The following is a 21,768-nucleotide window of genomic DNA, read 5'->3' as shown; positions in this document are numbered from 1 at the left end:
AAACTAGGATGTAACCTCACTTTTAGGGTTGACGATAAAAAGGGGAACTCTAGACGTAAATGGAAATAAAGAACATTTAAGAGAACAAATTTTGAAGTGACTCTCAATTAGATCTGAACACTGCAGGTGCATTCATGGGATGAAAATAATTGCAAATGTAAATTTAAATTTGACAAACAATAATCCATTTTTTTTTTTCAAACGTATAAACCAATTTATTGCACAAGTCATGGAATATTCTTTGTATCATTATGTATATACTGCTTTCCTTTGTAGGTTCAATAAAAGAAAATACATAAGTTCACAATTTTCAATTAAAATTTATTACTCTTTCAACATCAAAAAACATTGCACAATTAAAAAACCCTGAAATTAACTATATACAGATATTGTTTTCTGAACCTAATTATGTCTACTACCTACTGTACTTATTTTGCCAGAGGGTCTTGGAAATTGACGAGGCAACCAGCTACAAAGACAGCCTGTGATGCTAGTTCTGTCATATTCAAAGGCATTGTACCTGCTATAAGTTTGAATTTTTTTAGGCGTTCATTGTACCTCTCAACATGGATTCGGGCTTTAGAAAGTTTTTTATACAGTAGCTCTTCTTGAGGTGTTAGTTTTTCTCTACCTTTTAGAAATGGAGGAATGTTCAAAGAAACTTGTCTAGAAAGTAATAAATCTTCTACAGTAAAACCTCTATCTAACAAAAGAATGTCACCCGGTTCTAAATAATCTAAAATTCCACACTTTGAAAAAATTTCACGGTCACTAATGGCACCTTCATACAACTCAGAAATATAAACACATGCACCATTTGGCGCCACTGCAATAAGGCATTTGAAAGTATGGTGATTTTTGTAGTTGGAAAACAGATTGCCTTGCCTTGCAAAATACCTAGGCATCTGGACAAAAAACTCTGTACAATCAACTGAACATCTGACATTTTTAAAACCTTTGAAACTCTTTGGCATAAACTTTCCTAAAGTTGACCGATCTGGAAACATATCGGCCTTCAAATCAGTGAAATGAAAATAAGAAATTGTAACCATGTTGTAAAAATGCAGCGTACTGAAGTAATTGACAAATTGAATAAAAATCTAAGCATAAAAAACCCATAACCACGACGCAATCTAACTAACATAATAAAAAGGTCATCAACAGGTTGGAGGGAGGTGTAATGGGGGTTGATAAGGTTTTCAGTTGGTTTTTCAGCAGCATGTTTTCGACTTTACTTTGAAGGTGCATTTTGTCATATGCAGTCTGTGAAGCTGCATCAGTTACTGCCTTTTCATCAGCCTCAGTATTTTTTGTCAAGTGACACTGACAGGGAGCTTTGGTCTGAACCCCAACAGAAGCCATCTGGAATATACAAAATAAAAAAAAGTTGTCATAAAGCAAGAATAGGTATTTTAAAGTAGAACAGGTGAGATAAATAAATAATGTCTAGCCCTGGATCCCTCTTTTGAAGTGCAGGGCAAAAAGATAAGAATCTAAATAGAATGATGTAATGATGAATGCAGGTGACCAGAACTGCACTAACAATGAAGAAAGACTGGAGATCTACCTGTAAAGTCAAGTGACAGCTGCAAACAATACTAGAAAGGGGCAAGTGCTAACTACATGTTTAATGCCCAAACTTATTGTAAGGTGTCAGATAAAAATATGGCATAAAAATACAGGATCTAATTAAGATGACATTCACTCTCTGGAAAGAAAGCAGAGGTGCAGAGGTTTTATTTTGACAACAAAGAAAACATTAATTACCAACATTTGTAATTTATATAAACATATTTAATACCTTTGGTCTCTCATTCAAGTTGTCCCTTTCGTCATGTGTTGCTTCAGCATGGTCCACCAGTGTATCCAACAGCTCATTCAGTTGGACCAAGGCCTCAGCAGCTTGAATTTTATCCTGAATATTAATAAATAAAACCATGAATTGTTAATATTCTCATGCTGAATATTTTCCACATGACACGTGATAAAATGTACATACATGTTTTATCTTGAACAGAACTTACCAAATAACACCTATCTTTAACATGTATTTATAAGCTGATTGATTTTTTAATGGATTTTCTATACCTTTATATCATTCTTAATGTTTCCCTATGCATTGTCCATCTAATTTTGAAAGCAGTTTGACACGTATACAAATCATAAGATTGTAGGCTAGCATAACTGCTCATCCCACACTTTCAACAGCCTTATTGACACCTATCCTAAAAGATTGTCATCTACCACACCTACAATTAAGGTGATCACACCTGTACTGCAATGAAGCCTGTCATGGTATGGTTCTTACTATAATTTCATCTGAATTTTTCACTATTATATGTAACCTATTCAATGCCTAGTTGACTTTTTCCAATGATGGCAGTAATTAGCTTGTTTTATCACAAGCCCTAAAATCTGACATGTGAACAGTTAATCTTATCTTTAAAAGCTATGTTCTTTCCCTCTTCTCACTTTAAATGGATCTAGCCACTTTCAATTTAAGTTATCCTTATACATAAAAAGTAATATATTTAACCCTAGACAGACATGTAAACACTTTGTATGACATTTTCACATATATAACTTTTACAATAAACAAAAACATGTGCTAGATTACCTGGTCTGCACAGCTGCTATCCTCTCTTTCATGTGTTCCAACACCCTCTTCTGTGCACGATGAGAATTCGCCAAGCTGGAGCAAGGCCTCTGCAGCTTGAAGTCTGTTTTGACGTACCACTGGAGGCTTTCTCCTAGGGCGACTTATCTTCCTCACCTACATCAGAAAATAATATAAAACGGCTCATTTCTACATTGTTTAGAGAAGAATCTTTAACAATAACCAATCTAAACCTCTTTTACTGACCGATGGCATGACTATGCAATAGATTCTTTATTGATACACCTTCACAAATAAGGTACAATCAAAGACAATACATCTAACTATAACAGTACAAACAAGTAATGAAAAATATACATGATTTCATTGTTTACTTGTAGAATAATACCAATAAGTAAGTTTATAAAAAGATGAAATGTATAATGATAAATGCATGTTATAGCAATCCAGTTGAAAAAAAAAAAAAAAAAAACGAAACCATGCACTATACAGTACAGTACTTACTCTTTCTGCACTGGCAGTAACAGGTATCGGGTCTGGGTAATCTTCTGTTGGTCCACGACCGCCGACAAAATGTTTACTGCAAATGTACGTGGACTTTGTTATTTTCTCAACATTGAATTGATCTTTTGGTCGCCCGCATGCATAGATCCACTTTTCACACTTCTCCCGTTGAGTTTTAGGCTTTGGAAAGTTGATGAAAAACACCCCTTCCATCTCCGGTCTGATAGGGTAACGCGAGTCATTTCTGCAGGTGCCATAACAACAATGTTTTGTGCAAACCATATTCAGAGTGTAAAGCACTGAAACGTTTGTTTCTCTTCGATGAAAGTCACGTCACTGTCCCTGTATACACACTGTCACACTGTCTGACTTCGTTTGTTTGTCCGACCATGATAACTAGGTCAAATGTGACGGAAGATCTGCGCGCGCATAGATTCTAAAAATAATCGACTTGCTTCTCGCTATTACAATACGATACTAGTGGCTAGAACATAGAACAGACAAATAAATAGATAAATAAATAAATAAATATATATATATATATATATATATATATATATATAGATTAGCAATTGTTGAAATCAGTGACTGTACACATGTATACGAATGTCGCATTCCATAATCAATTTACCAGGTTTGATCTACACGCCCAGTCTCTGCTGACAGCGCATAACGGGTCTCACACTGGTACTATGATCTGGTTTGGACATGGGCAGAAAGACTTACTCTCTTCTCCATGCATTTCTGTACAAATATGAGGAGGGGCGTAATCACATCCATTTCTTTTGTATTCATGATGTGTATAAACATATCCGGGGGAGAGAGGGCATTAGTATTACATAGGAAACTTATATTTTCGTAGAAGGCCGCCCGTAGTTCCTTATAGGCCTCGCATTTCAGAATAAAATGCACTTCATCTTCAACCTCTCCGGAATTACAGACTTGACATAATCTTAGATGGGGCGGGGTTGGGGGTTTATTTCATTTGTTTATTTGTTTATTTCAAACAGCGCGCTATTCGCTCATGCGCAGTTGTTTGAATCCTGTGCTTCCAACCAGGAATCAGACAGACGAACGAGAAGTACATGTAGCAAGGATCCACATGGCTTGATTTTTAGCACAGGCAAATAGAGGTTGTGGAAAAACTAAATTCGGGTGATTATACACGAAGCTGAGAAAGCAAATGTTGTAAACAAGTGTTTTGTTCTAGAAGCACTTCCCGAGCTGCGACCACGAAGCCTGCGCCACCTGGCGGAAATGAGTGGACGCTGAGCAGTTTGAGCCACGACGCAGGACGGTGCGGGTCGGAGCGAGAGAGCTGGGACTCTCCAACCTACCCACCGGTTACAAAGCAGTTCCACGGCGAGCTTCGACCTGTAAAGACCACAGAAGTAGAGAAAATTTTATCTACGTCTATGTAAAGACGTGCAGCGGAGGACGACTCTGTATGGCGAGGTGCAGGTGCGAGAGAGAGACACGGTGCGAGAAGAGGCTGCGGTTCACTACAGCAAATTAAGTGCATCCTCAAGTGGTCCGACCCACATGTATGGCATTCTTTAAATGAATTGTAATTTTATATTGACGAAAAGTTTGGACACAGTGTAGTGTATTTCATGTAAATTTTAATTAAAGCTCAGCCAGAATGGAAAAATTAGAAGCGAATATAGAAAAGGTGACTACGTTCTTGACTCCCTATCTGCCGTTAGCCAACGCACATTTGGCTGACTTCATAACAGAGAAACAATGGGATAGCTTTGTTTCAGTAGGTCTTGGTCAAGAACTTTTAGCAACTACCTCAGTTTACCTAGAACAGTTGTTACAAAAACTGTCAGAGGTAAACGCAAAGAAAAGTGCTTTAAAAGAAAAAGTTGGCAATCCCATGAAACTGGACTCGATATATTCTGGAATTGGTCAAAATGCAAAACTTTGTGGTAAAAATGAAAACATAGGACAAGAAGTACAAACAAGTTATTCTACTGGGGCTAGTACCGGATCTTCTGATAAGTTACATGGGTCGTTAGAGAACTTCATCATCAGTGCTCTTCAGCACAGCCTTGGTTATCTGGGTGTTTTGGAAGATATAAACCATATTGTAGAATCAGAGACCAGCAATGCAGGGGAGGCAGGGGATCATTTCATCCCATTTGGAATGTCAGATAAGAAGAGCCATGAAGTTCAAGTGATGGCCAGGACTTGCAGTCAGCTGGCTCTAAGACATGGAATATCCAAGGTTCAGTTGTCTTATAAATACTGTGTTTAATTAAGATATACTGAAACTTACAGTAACTGTTATGAGTGAATTAATAGAGTGCTACAAAGATGGAAAGCAGGTTTCCTAGTATTTCTATTCTTTTACAATAAAAACACCACAAATGCTAGATAAAAGTATATTTTAATGACTTTAAAGTTATTATGAAAGATTGTGATGTTTGCAGTATTATTATTAGGATTATCTATTTATTATTATCTATTTACTAGTATTTATTTTTTTCTGTGCATGGTCAATTTAATTCTGTGACACAGTATAATTTACTTTACATATATACTGTTTATTTGTTTATGTGCAATATATATACATAATATATAAATTTAATCATATTGTGTCCCAGTACAAAGTCATAAGACACTTATTTTTCCATGTATTCACTTCCAGTTTGTAGACATTGGAAGTGGTAAAGGATACCTCAGTGAATCCTTATCCATGGAGTATAGTCTGTGTGGAATTGGAATTGACTCCTCAGACATCAACACAAATGGTGCTCAGGACAGGAACAGAAAACTTGAAAAATATTGGAGTGGCATGAAAAGAAATGCTACTCATCAAAAAGCAGGTATTAAACTGACTAGAAGAGAGAAGAAGGAATTACGAATGGCAAAATGGAAAGAGAACAACCATGGACAACAAGATGGAGGAGATTTGGGTGGTCCACATGATAGGGAGGGGGGAGATACCTCGCATGACTCTGCAGGTCACAGAGGGCAGCATGGTGGCTCTTATGTACCCATGACTATGTTTGTGACTGAATCTACAGATTTGGAAAGGTTGATCTCCTCCAATTTATCTGATAAGTTGATCCACGATTCATCGGGATGTTTAGAAATGTCCTCAGCAAACTGTGCAATAAATCATACTGATAAGAAAGAGGTGGCCTCTTTGAATACACCTGACACTGTAGAGGCTGAACCTGAACAAACTTTGAAGCAGGAAAAGAACGCACCTGACAGGTGTGACATTGACAGGTGTGTGATGTTGACAGGTCTCCACACCTGTGGTAATCTGTCCCCTACAATACTCAAACTGTTTGCTCACAATGACTCTGCCAGACTGCTGTGTGTTGTGGGGTGTTGCTATCACTTGATAGATGAGGAGTTTTTCACTTGTCCTTATGGAAATCAAAAAGAAGGTAAGACATTAAAATTTATAATGTTTTGAGATAAAGTGTGTGGCACTAGTTTACAATAGTAAGCTGGCAGTTTTGTCTTTGTATCAAGTGTTTATGTATATCAGAGAAAACCATTTGTATTGACTAGAACTTTGATTATTTTGTTATTAAAATGGGCATTATAGTAAGAATTTGTTTGACGCATACAACTAAAGGAGAAGAAAATGGATTTTCATTTTCAGTTCTTGAACTTGATGAATAAATTGATCTATAAACACTCCATTATGCACAGGTACTAAAGACAGTGGATTCCCAATGTCAGAATACCTGAGAAAATGTGCTTTCAGTCTTGGGAGAAATGCAAGGATGTTAGCATCACAGTCACTTGAAAGACTTACAGGTAATCAGCAAGTAACAGAGATGTGCTGCATTCCCATAATACATAGTTACTCCTTTAAAATTGCATATATGTAAGGCTTGGGGAACATTTATTTCTGTTTTTACACTTATAGCTATTGGATTCTTAAAAACATGTTTCACCTTTTTTTTTTTTTTTTTTTTTCAGAATCAACCAAAGAAAGTATAGAGGTAAGAAAAGTCATATTGAAAAGTTTAAGAAAAAGGTAACAAAGAAAGGTGTGAGATTGTTTCTGTGGGCATGTTTATGTGTGGAGAGAGAGAGAGAGCACATTCAGAACAACAGACAAACAGATCCGTGGATCAAATAGTGCCAACCCACTCGAATGCTTGTTGTGTGATCCCCTTCAGGGAATCTATTCAGTGTCTAATCAGGAATAGAGTGACAAGCTTTTAAGTGGGTTGCCCTATTTGATCCGTGGATTTGTTGATCTGCTGTTCTGAATGTGCCATAAATGTGGGAAGAGATAGATCGATGCTAATAGCTGTTTCTTTTCAGGCATCAGACCAGTCTAAGTTTTGGAGAGCCCTACTGCAAGTGATTCTCCGAGACCTGTCCAATGGCAAAGTGAGCAAGGAATGGCAAGTGGGAAGAATAGCAGCCAAGTGTTCCAGTTTTACACAATATGTTAGGAAAGCTCTTGCAAAGTTAGGATTTGATCAAGAAAAGGTATCAGTGACTTTATGTGAATGATCCTTTTTATCATTTAAAAGATTTTCAACTGTCTTTATGCTGTTTTTATGCTCTAGACTAACTAAACACACACACGCTCTCGCACACCAAATGCATGCACACACACATTTAGCATGATGGTTTGTACAGGAGCTGTTACCACTTATATTTGTGATAAGTGACAAAATAAAAAGTGTTCGCATTTGTAACTGATAAAATTAGTTAGCAGAAGGATGTTTTTGTAAAATTCTTCCTAAACTTGAATTGCTGCTCTCAGCTGTTTGAAAACTTAAATTTTGTATGTTTCAGATATCTGACCAGATGATCAAAGAATATGAAAACCAGCATTCATCAGAAAGGAGCAAACTTGAAGCATTTTGTTTTCTGAGAACTCTGCTGGCACCTGTTATTGAAAGTCTTATCGTCTTGGATAGACTTAGTTTTCTTTTGACAAGGGTAAATATAGGTTGCCGGAAAACAGAACTTAAATATGCTGCCTATTACTTTTAAGTCCAGTATTGTCACTGAAATTGTTAAATTACTTCTTACAATTAATTACAATTATTTAATTTCCTAAAATTGATGTGTATGCAGTTTCTAAGGTTTTCAGTTGTTTTAGCACTGTGTCATGAAAATCCCATATTTGTTCCACTCACACTGCCTATCCTCTCTTTCAGCCTAACAGCAAAACAGTCCACTTAGTCCAGTTGTTTGACCGAGCCATTTCTCCAAGGTGCTATGCCATTATCGCAACAAAAGCTTAAGAAGCTTTTTATCTTGAAAAGTATTCTTTCCAGCAATAGTTGAAACCACCAGTTTGTATGGAACATAGATTGGATATACTGGATTTTCAAGCACGCGAAATTACTGAATTAAGAACATAATGAACAATGTAAAAAAAGTCATACAAATTTCTTTCATTCTTTATTTATTTATCAATATTATTATTATTATTATTATTATTTGAAGATAATAATGTTCAGAACATGGTTCAGACACTCATCAATGGACAGAAAGAGGTATTGTAAGCAAATAAGGTCTGTTTAGTGCAATGTTTTACTGCTATAGTCAGGTTGGGCCATTGGAAAGGTCATAAAAGTCAAGTAGCAACAGTAAGCAGAGGTGGAAGTCCTAAACTTGTATATGTTACATACTGATATCCTCTGAAAAGATACAATCCTGTCAGTCTTTCTCCTTCTTTTCTCTTATTTTCCTTGGTTACTTTCCTTTGGAATGGAATTGGGGGTGGGACAACCTTTTTGACCCATGTTGTGTGTAGACCCCAAGCAGGGTAGTTCTGTTAAGTGTAAAACTGCCTTTCTTGGATAGTTTTCATATTTAAAGCATCACTAATTTCCTTGAATTTAGTAAAAGTTCTCAAAGTTGCACATAACAGGTTACCTATGGGCTGCCTTTTCCCTGGTTGGGAACACCACACAGAGTCATGATTGTTTAGATATGTCCCTCTGACAGTTATCATGCTGCTGCACTTATCCTCTTTCTTGTCTTTCTGGTGCTGCACACAATTGGTCACCGAAACACTTCTTAAAAGAGTCCTTTAAGTTGATTTAGAAAAATGAAGCACTTATGTCACTGTCTGGATCAGTATTTTGAGTCTCATCCTTTTCTATGAGACTTTTGCATTCTGACTCGCTGTATTGAACATAAGTGGAATTGTCTGGGTGATACAATCAAACATTACTGAAATCAAGAAAATCTGGCAGACTGGAGAGATTCAGAGGAGAGGACAGGTGTTCCACTGAAATGTGAATTTGGCAAATAGGATTTTTATTTCTGTCAGCAACCCATGCTTAATTTGTATTTTAGCACAATATTTCATTCCCAAAAATTTCCTGTTCTGTCCATATGATAGCCGCCTCCAGAGTTGTAGGCCGACCTCTTACCATAAGCTCCTCTGCTAGATATCTATTCACTAATTCACCTACATATGCCCTGACTACAAAATACTCAGTTTCTCCTTGTCTAGGGAAGGTGAATGCGCTATTTTCACTCCCCCTAAATTGCCTATTGAATGTTGTTAGGGTTTCAAATGCTGACTGCCTTAGAATTTCTAATTCGGATCTTTATCTCTCCTCTATTTTTGCCAACAAAAGTGATCTTTGTATATACAATCAAATTACCACCCACTGTAATAACCAGCTGGTTGGTTATTCAGGTTCTTAGAGTTGCTTTTCACCAATAAGTCAACTGAGACAGGAAGCTATAGTTTTCTCTACGTGGTTTATTTAACTGAATGTTGAAGTTTCTTCATCACAGCTGCCATCATCCACTGTGCTTCTCTGCCGCACTTCCATCTGAATGCTGCTTATCATTGCTTCAATAGATAGTTTGTATCCTTTGTCGTACGTCGTTGTCTCTTCTTTCATTACTTCCCACAGATTATCAAGAGAATTTGACAATAAAAGTACATCTTTGCTCGTTACCTGCGTTTTCAGAAGATTGCTGAATACACCGAGACAATTTAACAGCCAGCTGTAAATGTCTGAGCCTTCATACAGCATTCTTCACACAGCATCTTGACTATAAACTGCCTTTTGGTCTCAGCTGCTTAAGGTGAAACCTGGGAGCTCGCCATTTGTAATAACCAACTGGCTATTTATTCAGGTTCAGCCTGCTTGCTCTCTCTCTATGTATCTACATCTATGTCTCTATCTATATGTCCCTTCTGTGGCTCTGTTGCCTCTTTTATACCAGATCCTACTTTGCATTCCAAACTATCTTCTATAACTGGCATGCAACCTGCCATGCTTGAATACATTAGAATAAATTAAAACTTAACTGTGGATAAATTTAACAAATATGCAAATTACATACATGCAAATTTAAACTTATCAGTATTTGTAATGGTTCATTACACCAAGCAAAATGGGCTTGGCTTTCCCCATCAGTAGTTAAGAGAAGAGTGTGACTTCACTAGATATTCCTGAAGGATAAGCTGCATAGCACGTTGCTTATCCCTAATGTTGTCTGCCTCTTGCAGATTTGCTGTGCAGACTCCTCTATGATAACTAGATTTAGGAGCTGGTTGTCAGTGTAGCAGAGCTTGTTACTAGCATGCCAATATAGGTTGGTCATGGGGAGGAATAAAGATCTTTGTGCACTTTTACCCAGGCCCATAGCCCCATATAAATTCAATCTGACTATTCATTCTCATCTAGTAGGTCTGCAAAGGAGTCTTCCTCTGCCTCATAATCAAAAACCAACTGCTATACCAAGTCATCAATATCCTCCAAAATGACATCATCAACTGTAGGCACTGGTAATTCCTCCCCGAAGACTTCATTCAAAACAGTTATAATTTCTACTGCTACAAGTGGGTGGATTACACTCAAGTTTGTGATTACAAATTCAAAACTGTCAATGTATCTGGTATTTGCAATAACTTCATTTATTAGTAAACCTGAGAAGAAATTGATGCCCAAAACATTTAAATGGCTGCACTTGTCTTGTTATTCACTCAGGAAATCAGACATCATCTTTAAGTCTTCATCCTATTGTTCTCTCACTGCCATTCGGGGGTCAAGCAGATGTGGCACACCAAGTACCAATCTGAGGTCTGCGGGGTATAATCTACTCAAAGGGGCTACAGAAGATTCAAGTTTCGGTACAAGATTCCTGACTTGGGTTTATGCCCGAAGAGAAAAGCAACACAACACCACAGCTTAGTTATAAAATCTATATTCTGTTTTTTCATCCTCTTTGACAGTAGTCTGTCCCTCGTCATCTGTTCTCTGTTTCTAATGGTCCATATACTTTGTATTCAATCCTTTCTTTAACTTCTGGTTTCATTTCAGATTCTTTTCTCTCAGTATCACCACTTTCATCATTGCTTTTTCTTTCAAGCTCCACTACATTGTCATTTCCATCATTCTGTCCAGTAATGTCCTTATTTTGTTGCTCCAAATAGCCATATTGTCTCATTAGCAAGTCGGCTAGCTTAGATAAATATTCTACAAGTCTGCCATTAATATTGTAATCCTCTTGATAATCCCAGTTGTCCTCTTCATAGCCATATACATCTCCAAAGTAAGATCTATAATTATGTCCCTCCCCCGCAGTAACCCTGGTCAAGCTTGCCATTATGTGAGGAGTTCATGATACTCCCTACCCAGGTTCTTCTTAAATTTCACTCGTCACTGATGCATGGGAGAAGGAATATAACAACATCCTCACATGTTCAGTTCTAAATTTAAAGTCCAAAATGCAGACTTTATACTCGTGTTTTCTATGTGTATACCACAGTGGCAGCAACTAATTTATTGTTATGCAATAGTTAACATGTGAAGGTTTCAACCTATGAGATTTCAGATATGCATGTGTCTTAGGCATACAAACACAGAGAATGATAAATATTTCATAGACAGTCAGGAACACAACACTCCTTTAGTTTTTCCCAGGTTTTATTCAGCGTCACAGCTCCCACAACTACTACAGCCACTGCTACTACTCCTATTACTACTCCTGAAGGGCTACGGAAGGCCCTCCTTTATTGTGGTCTACATACAATGAGATTCTTTAGAAATATATATATATATATTTATGCTAATGGGTTACATAGGTGATCTTTACACACAAAGGTAACACATAGTAAGTCAGTACACAATACAATACAATAGGGGTTCTTAGAAAAATGACTATTAATGATTTGCACATGGAATAAAGTAGTCAGACAGAGACAGATGTCTGGAGCTCGCAATGCTGAGGTGAGATGGACATGTAACATCTCAGAGTTATAAATTTTCATACTAGGAGTGCCACACTATGTAATTGTCTTATTGAGTTATGATATGGCTCCCTTTGCCAGAAAGTTTCATGCCCAAAACTATTTTAAAATAGTATAACAGAGATAAACAATCTTCTACAGAACAAATCTTGAGCTGACCCATTACCTTTATATATCTATATATATTATTATGTATTCCAGACAAGGGAAAAAATTTTAATTATTTCTCAGAACCATGACCATTATATAATACATTTACAAGTGTATTCCATCATAAGTCAATGGCAAATAACAAATTACAGGTTAAGTCAAATTTACGATTTTACATTTAAAATGGAATAAGGAAAATATATATATGTTCTAACTACTACACATACTATAACTACAAAATAGCAAACTCTGGAACAGAGACAGTCACTATGAGACATCAGTATGGTTGGTGGAATTTATCAAACATTGATCGATGCTGATTGATCTCTACTAGTATAAGAGCTTCACATTGTGCACGATACAAGCTTAGTTCATTATGGGTATGTAAAAGGTTCTCTTGTGGTGTAATGCAACAAAATGTACATCAAAAGGGATTTTTGCCATCCTCTTTAATTTCAAGTAGCTCAGGAGACCAACTTTGACTTCAGTTGGTAGTTTATATTCAAACTTTGAAATGGCATTCATCAGTGTAATATTGCCCCAAGCTATTGTTACTGTAGGCAGTGCAGATAATTGAATGTGGTCAATAATATATGACGGTTGACCAGATACCTTTAAATCATGGGGACAGGTGTGTAAGGCCAAAATAGGAATGGTTACACATTGTCTCCCAGTCGTTATTTCCAATGACACTACGTTTTCCTCTCGATTTGAGCAGAGATAAATTGCTATAAAAAGGGAAACTAACACCAAGATTGCGATGATTACTGAGGCAGTAGGAATATATTCCACACTGATGAGGTCACTGATGGAAAAGGGTATAGACGTTGTAGAGGGTGTGGTGGGATATTCATAGATGAAGCTGGGTGTGGCATGTGCCTTATTAACTGAAAAAATTGAGGCTGATAAGATCTTTAAACTGTACGCTGATATTAACAATGAAGCTACGGCAACCCCGATTGCTGTATATGTGAGTATATTGTCAACACTTGGAGCCTGTACAGGTAGTTGTAACTCTCCAGTGAATAGGGGTTCAGCCAGATTGTTAAAGATGGTTTGCTGGTTTCATGCTGCTGAAGCAGCTTTTTCCAGGTTCAGATTTAGTTTGTGTTCTTTTGCTAAAAATTTTGAAAATTTATTTTTAAAAATCTTTATATCCGGGATTGAAATTTTTAGTGTTGAATTAAAAAGTTGTCAGTGGGACTGTAAATCCTACACATGCTGCGATTTTTATCTATAACACACCTAGCCACCAAATAGTTGTTATCGACAGGATCTAACAATAGACTTTTAGAGTTAGCCTTATTTGCTCCAGATATTTTTACAGGAATTAAACTTTCAGTTCAGGGACCTACAGTTATTTTCTGATTGGTACGCACTAGGCCTACATAATTTGGTTTATTTGTGTGACAACTTTTTATCATTAAATGATAGGACGCTGTTTTTCATGTCAAAGGTAGTCCCATTTGCCTTTAGGGTATCAATGCCCAAAATAACATTTCTGGGAAGGCTTTGCAAAATGTAAAATTTATGAGTGAAGGAGTTTTTGCCTATGATAAAGTCAATTAAAGCACAACCAGTGATTTCCTGAGATTGTTGACAGGTCCAATTTTAAAATCTTAACTGTGGATTATTTTTCATGTTTTAGTTCTCTCATAATGTTATTGGAAATGCAAGTTTTTGATACACCTGTGTTAATCATGGCCTTAACTGTCAGGGTATTAAGATGGATTTTTATCAAATAATGTTCTATAGGGTCCTCTCCCATGATATCTCCCAGAAAACAACTCGCCTGTAAATCTTTCAATTTTACCTTATTACGCAGACACCTCTATTGCTTTATAGTGCTGCAAACCACGGCCAAATGACCAATGCGCTCACAGTTGTAGCATTACATATTTCGGGCAAAACAATTCAATTCAGTATGAAAAGTCCACTTACCACAACGTGAATGCTTTCTTTCCGTTTCCTCTCCTCTATCTTTCCTCCATTCACTTCTTCTTTCTTTACTCCTTTCACGCGTTCTCTCCTTGCTGTTATCCCTAGACTGATCTGTTGGTTGGAATGATACATCTGTCTGTTGAGACTACCTGTGCACTGGGCCCTTCTAATATCTTATTTATCAATTGTGTTATTGTATATCAAAACTAACTCCACTGTCATTACTCGATTTATGAGCAGTTTGGCAGTGTAGCAGAGCTTGTTACTAGTGTGATTCTGTGGGTTGGTCACAGGATGAAATAAAAACATGACTTTGAGGTTTCACTCTTTTATTTCATGTCCAATGTGGCATGGATGTGTGCTGGTATACTTGACTTGAGCTATGTCTCTACATGAATTCTCTATCCATGCCACTTGTAACTGGTATGTTGGACCCTGTAACACCATGCAAACTGTGTGAGGTATCCACACAAAAAAGTCACAGTATTTGGTATCCGTAAGAAATGGTTGTGATTGGACATGTAATAGCTGCTTTCCTTTGTACTGAACGTACTAAATCGTAGGAAGCTTTCACTCACTATCATTCACTTATGATCACTTACACAAGTAACCTTTCACTCTCACGATCGATCCCAGATTCGTTGGTCTAAAACTTCACTTCAGGCAGCTACAACAGGCTCCAGAGTCTACTAATGCTTTACATTTTATTCCCTGTACTGACAGAAGAACACCTTACCTACGATATCTGGACGCTGTACTGCCTGCAGAATCTAGTTTAAATGACCCCGTTGTTGTGCTAACAATTGTCTACATTCTGACCTAACGTGGCCTGCCTTATTGCAATTGAAACAGACAGGCCGGCCGTCCTCTGTCCAATCTGTGTTTCGTCGTGTGTGTAGCTTTTGAGAGAAGTTAGCCGCCCGCCGTGAAAAATTACCCTGATGCTGTCTTTGTGGGTTGGGGGAGTTGGAAGACCCTAGTTTCTACTTTGGCCATCCGTGTTTGTAATCGTTCGTTTGTTTGTTTTGTGTTGTTGCATGAGAGCATTTTCTAATTGTTGTGCGGTATTTGTAAATTTTGCCAGTATTGCGTCAAGCTGCGTTTGTTTTGTTTGTGTCATGCTTCTGTTGTGTCTGTCTGGCCCAGTAGCGCCTATTTCCATGTCTTCCTCTATTCTTGCGTTTTGTGTTACAACATTTGTCTGTTGTTCCCTCAAATTTTCTCCTACTCCTATGATTTGCCTAAAAATTTCCCTCCCCGAATTTTCTTGCTCTGTCCACGTAATGGCCTCCTCCAGCGTGGCAGGCCAACCTCTTACCATAAGTTCCTCTGCCATATTTCTATTTGACAAAGCACGAATGTATGCCCTGATGACAAAGCGCTCAGTTTCTCCCTGTCTAGGTACGTTGAACGCTCTATTAGCGCTCTCCCTGAATCGCCTATTAAACGTTGTAAGAGTTTCGAACACCGACTGCCTTAAAACTTCTAATTCTGATTTAAGCCTTTCTTCCTCATTAGCCGACAAAAATGATCTCTGTATGTAAGATTTAATAGCCGCCCACGTCATCCCATTCCTATCTGCCTGCGTATTTAAAAATCTATTTCCCATCTCAGAGCTCCTTTTGATGTTCTGATGATTAATTTGATGATACCCCCAGTACGTCATGTATTCCTACATTAACCACATCTAATTCGTCTATATAGGCTCTAACCTCTGACGGGATATTCCCGTTGCATGTAGTAACACCACTTATCGCATCCTGCACCCTGGAGTTCATCACCTCCCGTCTATGCTGCCCTTGTATATTGTGCGTCATAACTCGAAGAGCTTCTGCAAGTTTGGCCAACTCCACAACACCAGCCAGTTGTCCTTGAGCCATTGCAGTTTTGAGTTTTCTGTGCACACTTGTGAAGGACTGGACGAGCCTGCAAAAATATGTACTGAACATACTAAATCGTAGGAAGCTTTCACTCACTATCGTTCACTTACGCTCACTTACACAAGTAACCCAGCAGGCAAATTATGTTGTTTTAACGTTGAAACAACATTGAACCATAATGTTGAGAAGACATTGATTTGAAAGTTGTGTCAACCTCAGATAACAACGTTGTATCAACATCAGAAAACAATGTTATGTCAACCCCACCCAGCGGGAAATTAGCCTGGATGTGTTTAGCAGTAGGACATGTTTGATGGCTAAATATATGTAGGGTAGTAATGTATGGCCTTTAAGTTAAAATTTCCAAGATTTAGATTAATATATATAGTTCTTTTCTTATATATATATATATATATAACTACATGTATGTATAACAAAGTCACAGTCACCTCAACCTGTCTATCTATAACAGGTTACCAAGAACTGTTAACTCCGTCACACTTACAGCAACTTATTCATCCTAGTGTTAGCTGACCTTGCAAGGAATTCAGTTTATTGGATTGTATTTCTGAATAACAAGTTAAGAAAATTCACTAGTTAACTAAAGACACAAAACAACTGTCACTTTTACTTTAAACCATTTTGTAATTATTTTGATAAATTTAGTTACAGTATTGATAAACAAAGTATCACGTTTTCGATAATTAATATTTTAAATTACATTCCATAACTGCAAGGTTGTGTCATTGACCAAAATACAACATTGAGTCAACGTCACATTATGACGGTGTTTCGACGTGGCTGGATCAACAATGATTTTACATTGAAATTAGGTTGATCAATGGCAATTCAACGTATCAACCTGTTTTCAACGTTGATCCAACGCAACTATGCCTGCTGGGAACCTTTCACTCTCACGATCGATCCCAGATTCGTTGGTCTAAAACTTCACCTAAGTGTGTACCACAGAAACCAAGTCAACCACAAGGATAAATCAACGTAACAATGCTTTATTCAACAACTGACCAAGATTCATAACAAATACAATCTTATATACAACTTTCTTTTATCGCGACGATCTTATGCGGATTTTCTGCTGCAGGTCCATGTCCAATCAGCGTCCCAAAAGTTAATGGATTCTATTTACATAATTACGTCATCGGGAGCGTCTCTTGATCCCCGTGCGCTCCCAACACCTTCTTCAATTTTCCACCATCAAGCCAAGGTTCATTAATGTCAGCTGAATCTTTCAAGGAATATGGGCATTTTATTTCTACGAGTCCAGTTCCACAACAGTCACAGTTGACAGTCCCATCAGGACTTGCCCCAAACAAAACAATTTGGGTTTATTACTAGCCCACTGTCCCTTACAGAGAATTTCTGGCGGTGGCCACTGTTGTACTTGATGTAATGCTTTCGTGCTATCCCCTCTTTTCTTGTACCCCAGTCCACAGCAGCATTTGTGAATGATGCTGGATAGCATATGCCCTTCACAACACCAATTGCAGGCGAGTTTATGTCAGTTGAGTGATATTGTAAATTTTGGATTCTGTTAGTCTACCAAGTCTGTATTGTTGCCCAAATGGTGAGTTTGATTGTCCCCTTTTTGCAAAATAAAAAACAAATAAATAAATATGCAAAGCCCTCAAGGCTTGAGTAAGCACTGAAAACTGGTGTTACATAAGACTACATCCCGACACTCCCGCGCATCGACGTGACCCCTTAAATAATTAGTTACAAAATAATTAAGTTTGATGAGTGAGGATACTAACCTTTCCGTACCATATCATATGGAAAGTTACACTCACCTTACATAGGTGCCATGGGCAAGTGACATAGTTTTAGCAATCTCAGTTGCTGTGTATCCAGCTTTAAAATAATATCTAATAAGATTTTCCAATGTTTAAGTCGCTTGCTTTCCGCGTGCCAAATGTGTAAAAGTTCCGCAGCAAAAAGCCGTCCACAGAAAAAAGTTGAAAAGTCGAAATAAAGTCGAAAAGTCGAAATATCCAATAGGGGCCACCATATTATGTGGCTTCTTCTTTGCTGAAGGAGATGTCAGTGTCACTAGTGTGTCTCAGAATTTCACTGATATCAGAGCTGTCAAGATGCCAGTTCTTCTTCATAGTGAAATGTCAACAGGCCACTGACCCAACAGTGCTTTGGGCCTAAACTGGCTAGAAAAGCCAGGAGTTAATGACAAAATGGCACATCTGCTAGTTGCATGAAGGGTACTGAAGACGGAATCTCTTTCATTTCTGGTTGGGGATGGGATGGTCGTTGTGATGTCTTTGGCTGGAGTAGATTGGGTGTCTGGGTGCAACCATTTCTTGTTAGCTGACTGCAGGTCTATTTCTTGCATCCTTTTATAGGGTTGTTCCAGTTCATGACTCGCTGAAGGGTTTGCCCAGTAGGCAGGGACATCAGTAACTGTTGTCTCCTTCCTTGTCCATGTCTCTATGGCGAGGAGGAGGGCAGCAATATGACTGCAGGTTTCCCCAAGGCCTGCTATGCATGTGCAGTGGGCACAGTCAATCTCCCCATCTGCAGTGACAATCACCCAAGGCTCTGAAAGCTTTTCTCGAACACCAATGGAATGGTAAACCTGCAACATACGACGAGAAATACATATTAATGTATAATAAATATAATTTGAAGAATGAGGCAAAGATGAGGTATAGAAATAGTTCCTGTGAAATGCGGTTTCCATTTTAATTGCAAACTTTGCACTTAAACATGAAAGTTAGTTGTGTTTAACTAGAATTTAATTTATACAATGAATGCACATTTTAATACACCGAATAAATAGTTTTAACTAGAGAGCTACCCTTAAGATTAATTGCAATGAGACAAATAGACTATGGTCCAAATGTGGTAATGCCTTCCTTAATACTGTCTGTATCATAATGTAAAGTACAGATAAAAGAAAAGCCATAAATATGGAAAGCCCACATGTAACAAGCATTTTGATATTTTTAATCCACAAAATTTATTCATAATTTATTAGTATATTTAACATATGACCAAATATTTAGATCTAAACAGCAAACATATTACAAATTATGGAAAACTTTTAATGTACAGCCCCTGCAGCAACTGTATTAGTACTGCCATAACAAGCATGTAGATAAAAATTTCAAAGAGGTTATTTTTCTCAAATTGTAGACCTTTAATCATAAAACATCCATGTACCTAAGTCAAACTTGATCCAGCATGGACCTTTTCTAGGCCAAAAAATTACTGCTACAGGTATGCTTACTGAACAGTTCACCATTTTGAAAATGTAAAAAAATGGTCTTCTATGTAGAATTGTATGTCCCTTTGACATAGCAGTCATGATAATATACATGTATCTGGTAAAATTCCTTCGATCATTCTTTTAAGATTTTTTTTTTTTTTATTATTCAAAATGCACTTACCCTTGCTTTCATTATATGAAGCCCGTTCGCATCTTTGTGGAAGACATCTTTTACCCAACCATCTTGAAGCTTGTAGGCTTCCAAAGATTTATGGCTTCTAAATTGCTCACGGGTATAGGCAGAGTGCTGATAGATCAAAAAATGATAAATGTCTGTTATGTTCATATCCGGCCATGTCTTCTTGTCCGTGTCAAAGTCTTTCTTTGGTATGGTATAAGGGTCTTTTGTCCACTTCAGCGATCTTCTCATCATACCTCTTTCTGGCATTTTCTGGCAGGCTCTCTCTATAATCCATAGACTTGGCCTTAAGCACAACAACAACAACAGCAACAAATTTAAACAGATATAAAAACAGATGGTTGTTAAAAACATGTTTTATTTCTTCTCTTCTTAAAAGAATTCAGCAGCAGTAGAGTTAAGGCGTTTATGGCTGCTATACCTCTGAGAAATTCACCTCAAGCAAGCTTCATTTCCCCAGGCAACAGCTGGTTTCTTCCTCTCTTCTTTCCACTGAATTGCTGTTCTCTTAATAACAGGTGGTCTCTAACTGAATCTAAATAAAACGTACTTGTTCGTTCTTGGTGAGCCTCTGACCAGTTGCCATGTCAACACAAAAAACCAATTGGCTTGATGTTGTATTCTTTCTTGTTATGGTGTTATCTTTCTTTATTCGGATATTATTTTTCTCCATCCTCCCTTATTTTAATCATGCTCATTTCTCTGAGACTTGTCATTCCAAGTAAGGGGGGGGGGGGGGGGGCTTCGAGGTCTGATTGTATAGTTTTGAGTCACTCAGATGTGGGTTTAAGTTCTAGTGTTCCCTTTGTCCTTGTTTCTGAAGGCTGTGAACTGGTACCTGTCTATGACATTCATAGCTGCTCCGCTCTCTGCTTCGCATTTGCACCTGATGCCTGCTATATTGATTTCAATTGATTCATTTGTCTGTCCATCATTCACACCGTGTACATGTTTTAAAATATAATCTGAGTCATCAGATTCATCACTGCTCTCATTAACTTCAGTTTTTCTGATCCACTGCTTTGATTGATTCGGTTTCTTGTGTGGGTAACTTGGTTTGATGTTGCCTCAGGGCTGAATCACTGTGCCTTCCATCATATGTGTCTCACCAGTGCTGCTTGGAAGTAATTAAGTCTAGGTGTAAAAAAAACAAAGAGGGGACAACCTGACTGAAATTAGGGAAGAAACATCTGGAGTTTAATTTATAAAAGTCAAGTTCCTTGGAAGCTTACATAACATTGATAATCTCATATCACATAAATCCTTTTATTGTGATCAATAAATTATATTTGCCCTTTAGTATCCTTCATCTGGTTCATTCATTCATTTATTCAATGTATTGTAATGTGTTACAAGAAGAAAAGCCTTTGGGCTTTATAAGACACTTAATGTATACAATTGTTTTTGTCTTATGTATATTTTAACTCAAAATTGAGCAAGCTGTCTGATGGTTATTCCATTAATTTTTCTAAAATTGTTTCATTAGTTCTGTACCTTCACAACACTGAATAACTTGCGTATAACGTACAGGTGTGTTACACATAATTTTAACACTTCTCAAAATAAAACTGTTGAGATCTGTTAGTTTTAAGAAGTAGTTCTGTTTGTAGGTTTGATAGAAGGAACAGGGGTCAAGCTGGAAGTTGCCCATTGTTTGGGACACATCTACACATAATGTGTAAATGAAATTTTTCAAGTAATATTTCAGTAGTGTGTATTATAGATCACACTTAATATATGACATCTTACTGAAGTATTCACTGTGTCTACTTACTGAATTGGAGAGTGATCACTGGCTATTGTTAGGCTCTGTGAGAATATTGTAGAGATCGTTGATTGTAGCACGTCCGATTCGGAGTGGGAGATCTGAGACAATGGATGTGTGACAGGTATGATGTCACAATACTGACGATGACCTGCAGGGGGCGTGCTGTCCCCACCTGGCCTAACTCACTCACCTGTGGTGGCCTATCTTGGCACATGAAGAGCAGACCAGGTGGAGGAAGGAAAAAACTCCGATCA

The 21,768-nt window shown here is 37.5% G+C and overlaps 2 protein-coding genes across 2 annotated transcripts; one reads left to right on the top strand and one right to left on the bottom strand.

Annotated features, from left to right (window-relative positions):
- Positions 1 to 724: 724 nt before the first annotated feature.
- LOC106166533 (uncharacterized) lies at positions 725 to 3,585 on the bottom strand. The gene is made up of 4 exons (XM_013545132.2): positions 3,122 to 3,585; positions 2,618 to 2,773; positions 1,802 to 1,915; positions 725 to 1,362 (listed from the first exon to the last, which is right to left on the bottom strand). Exons 1-4 carry the CDS (start codon positions 3,401 to 3,403, stop codon positions 1,138 to 1,140), a joined length of 777 nt encoding a protein of 258 aa, XP_013400586.2. The 5' UTR covers positions 3,404 to 3,585; the 3' UTR covers positions 725 to 1,137.
- Positions 3,586 to 4,405: 820 nt separating this feature from the next.
- LOC106152952 (putative methyltransferase-like protein 25) lies at positions 4,406 to 21,045 on the top strand. The gene is made up of 7 exons (XM_013526698.2): positions 4,406 to 5,351; positions 5,775 to 6,525; positions 6,797 to 6,904; positions 7,070 to 7,092; positions 7,421 to 7,591; positions 7,904 to 8,050; positions 8,272 to 21,045. The coding sequence occupies exons 1-7, from the start codon at positions 4,764 to 4,766 to the stop codon at positions 8,356 to 8,358; spliced, it is 1,875 nt and encodes a 624-aa protein (XP_013382152.2). The 5' UTR covers positions 4,406 to 4,763; the 3' UTR covers positions 8,359 to 21,045.
- Positions 21,046 to 21,768: the final 723 nt, after the last annotated feature.

The sequence above is a fragment of the Lingula anatina genome, chromosome 1 (assembly GCF_051362555.1).
Source record: "Lingula anatina isolate TDL-2025a chromosome 1, LinAna3.0, whole genome shotgun sequence".
Classification (NCBI taxonomy): domain Eukaryota; kingdom Metazoa; phylum Brachiopoda; class Lingulata; order Lingulida; family Lingulidae; genus Lingula; species Lingula anatina.
The sequence above is the reverse complement of the archived record's forward strand: the minus strand, read 5'-3'. Positions and strand labels throughout refer to the sequence as shown.

What these genes read in the sequence shown, in the direction of transcription:
- LOC106166533 (XM_013545132.2), bottom strand. Translation starts at nt 3,403, where the DNA reads ATGGTTTGCACAAAACATTGTTGTTATGGCACCTGCAGAAATGACTCG. An exon ending in TTACTGCCAGTGCAGAAAGA is followed by an intron (nt 2,774 to 3,121) that starts GTAAGTACTGTA and finishes TTTCTGATGTAG; the next exon opens with GTGAGGAAGATAAGTCGCCC. An exon ending in ATAGCAGCTGTGCAGACCAG is followed by an intron (nt 1,916 to 2,617) that starts GTAATCTAGCAC and finishes ATTAATATTCAG; the next exon opens with GATAAAATTCAAGCTGCTGA.
- LOC106152952 (XM_013526698.2), top strand. Translation starts at nt 4,764, where the DNA reads ATGGAAAAATTAGAAGCGAATATAGAAAAGGTGACTACGTTCTTGACT. An exon ending in TTATGGAAATCAAAAAGAAG is followed by an intron (nt 6,526 to 6,796) that starts GTAAGACATTAA and finishes CATTATGCACAG; the next exon opens with GTACTAAAGACAGTGGATTC. An exon ending in TTAGTTTTCTTTTGACAAGG is followed by an intron (nt 8,051 to 8,271) that starts GTAAATATAGGT and finishes CCTCTCTTTCAG; the next exon opens with CCTAACAGCAAAACAGTCCA.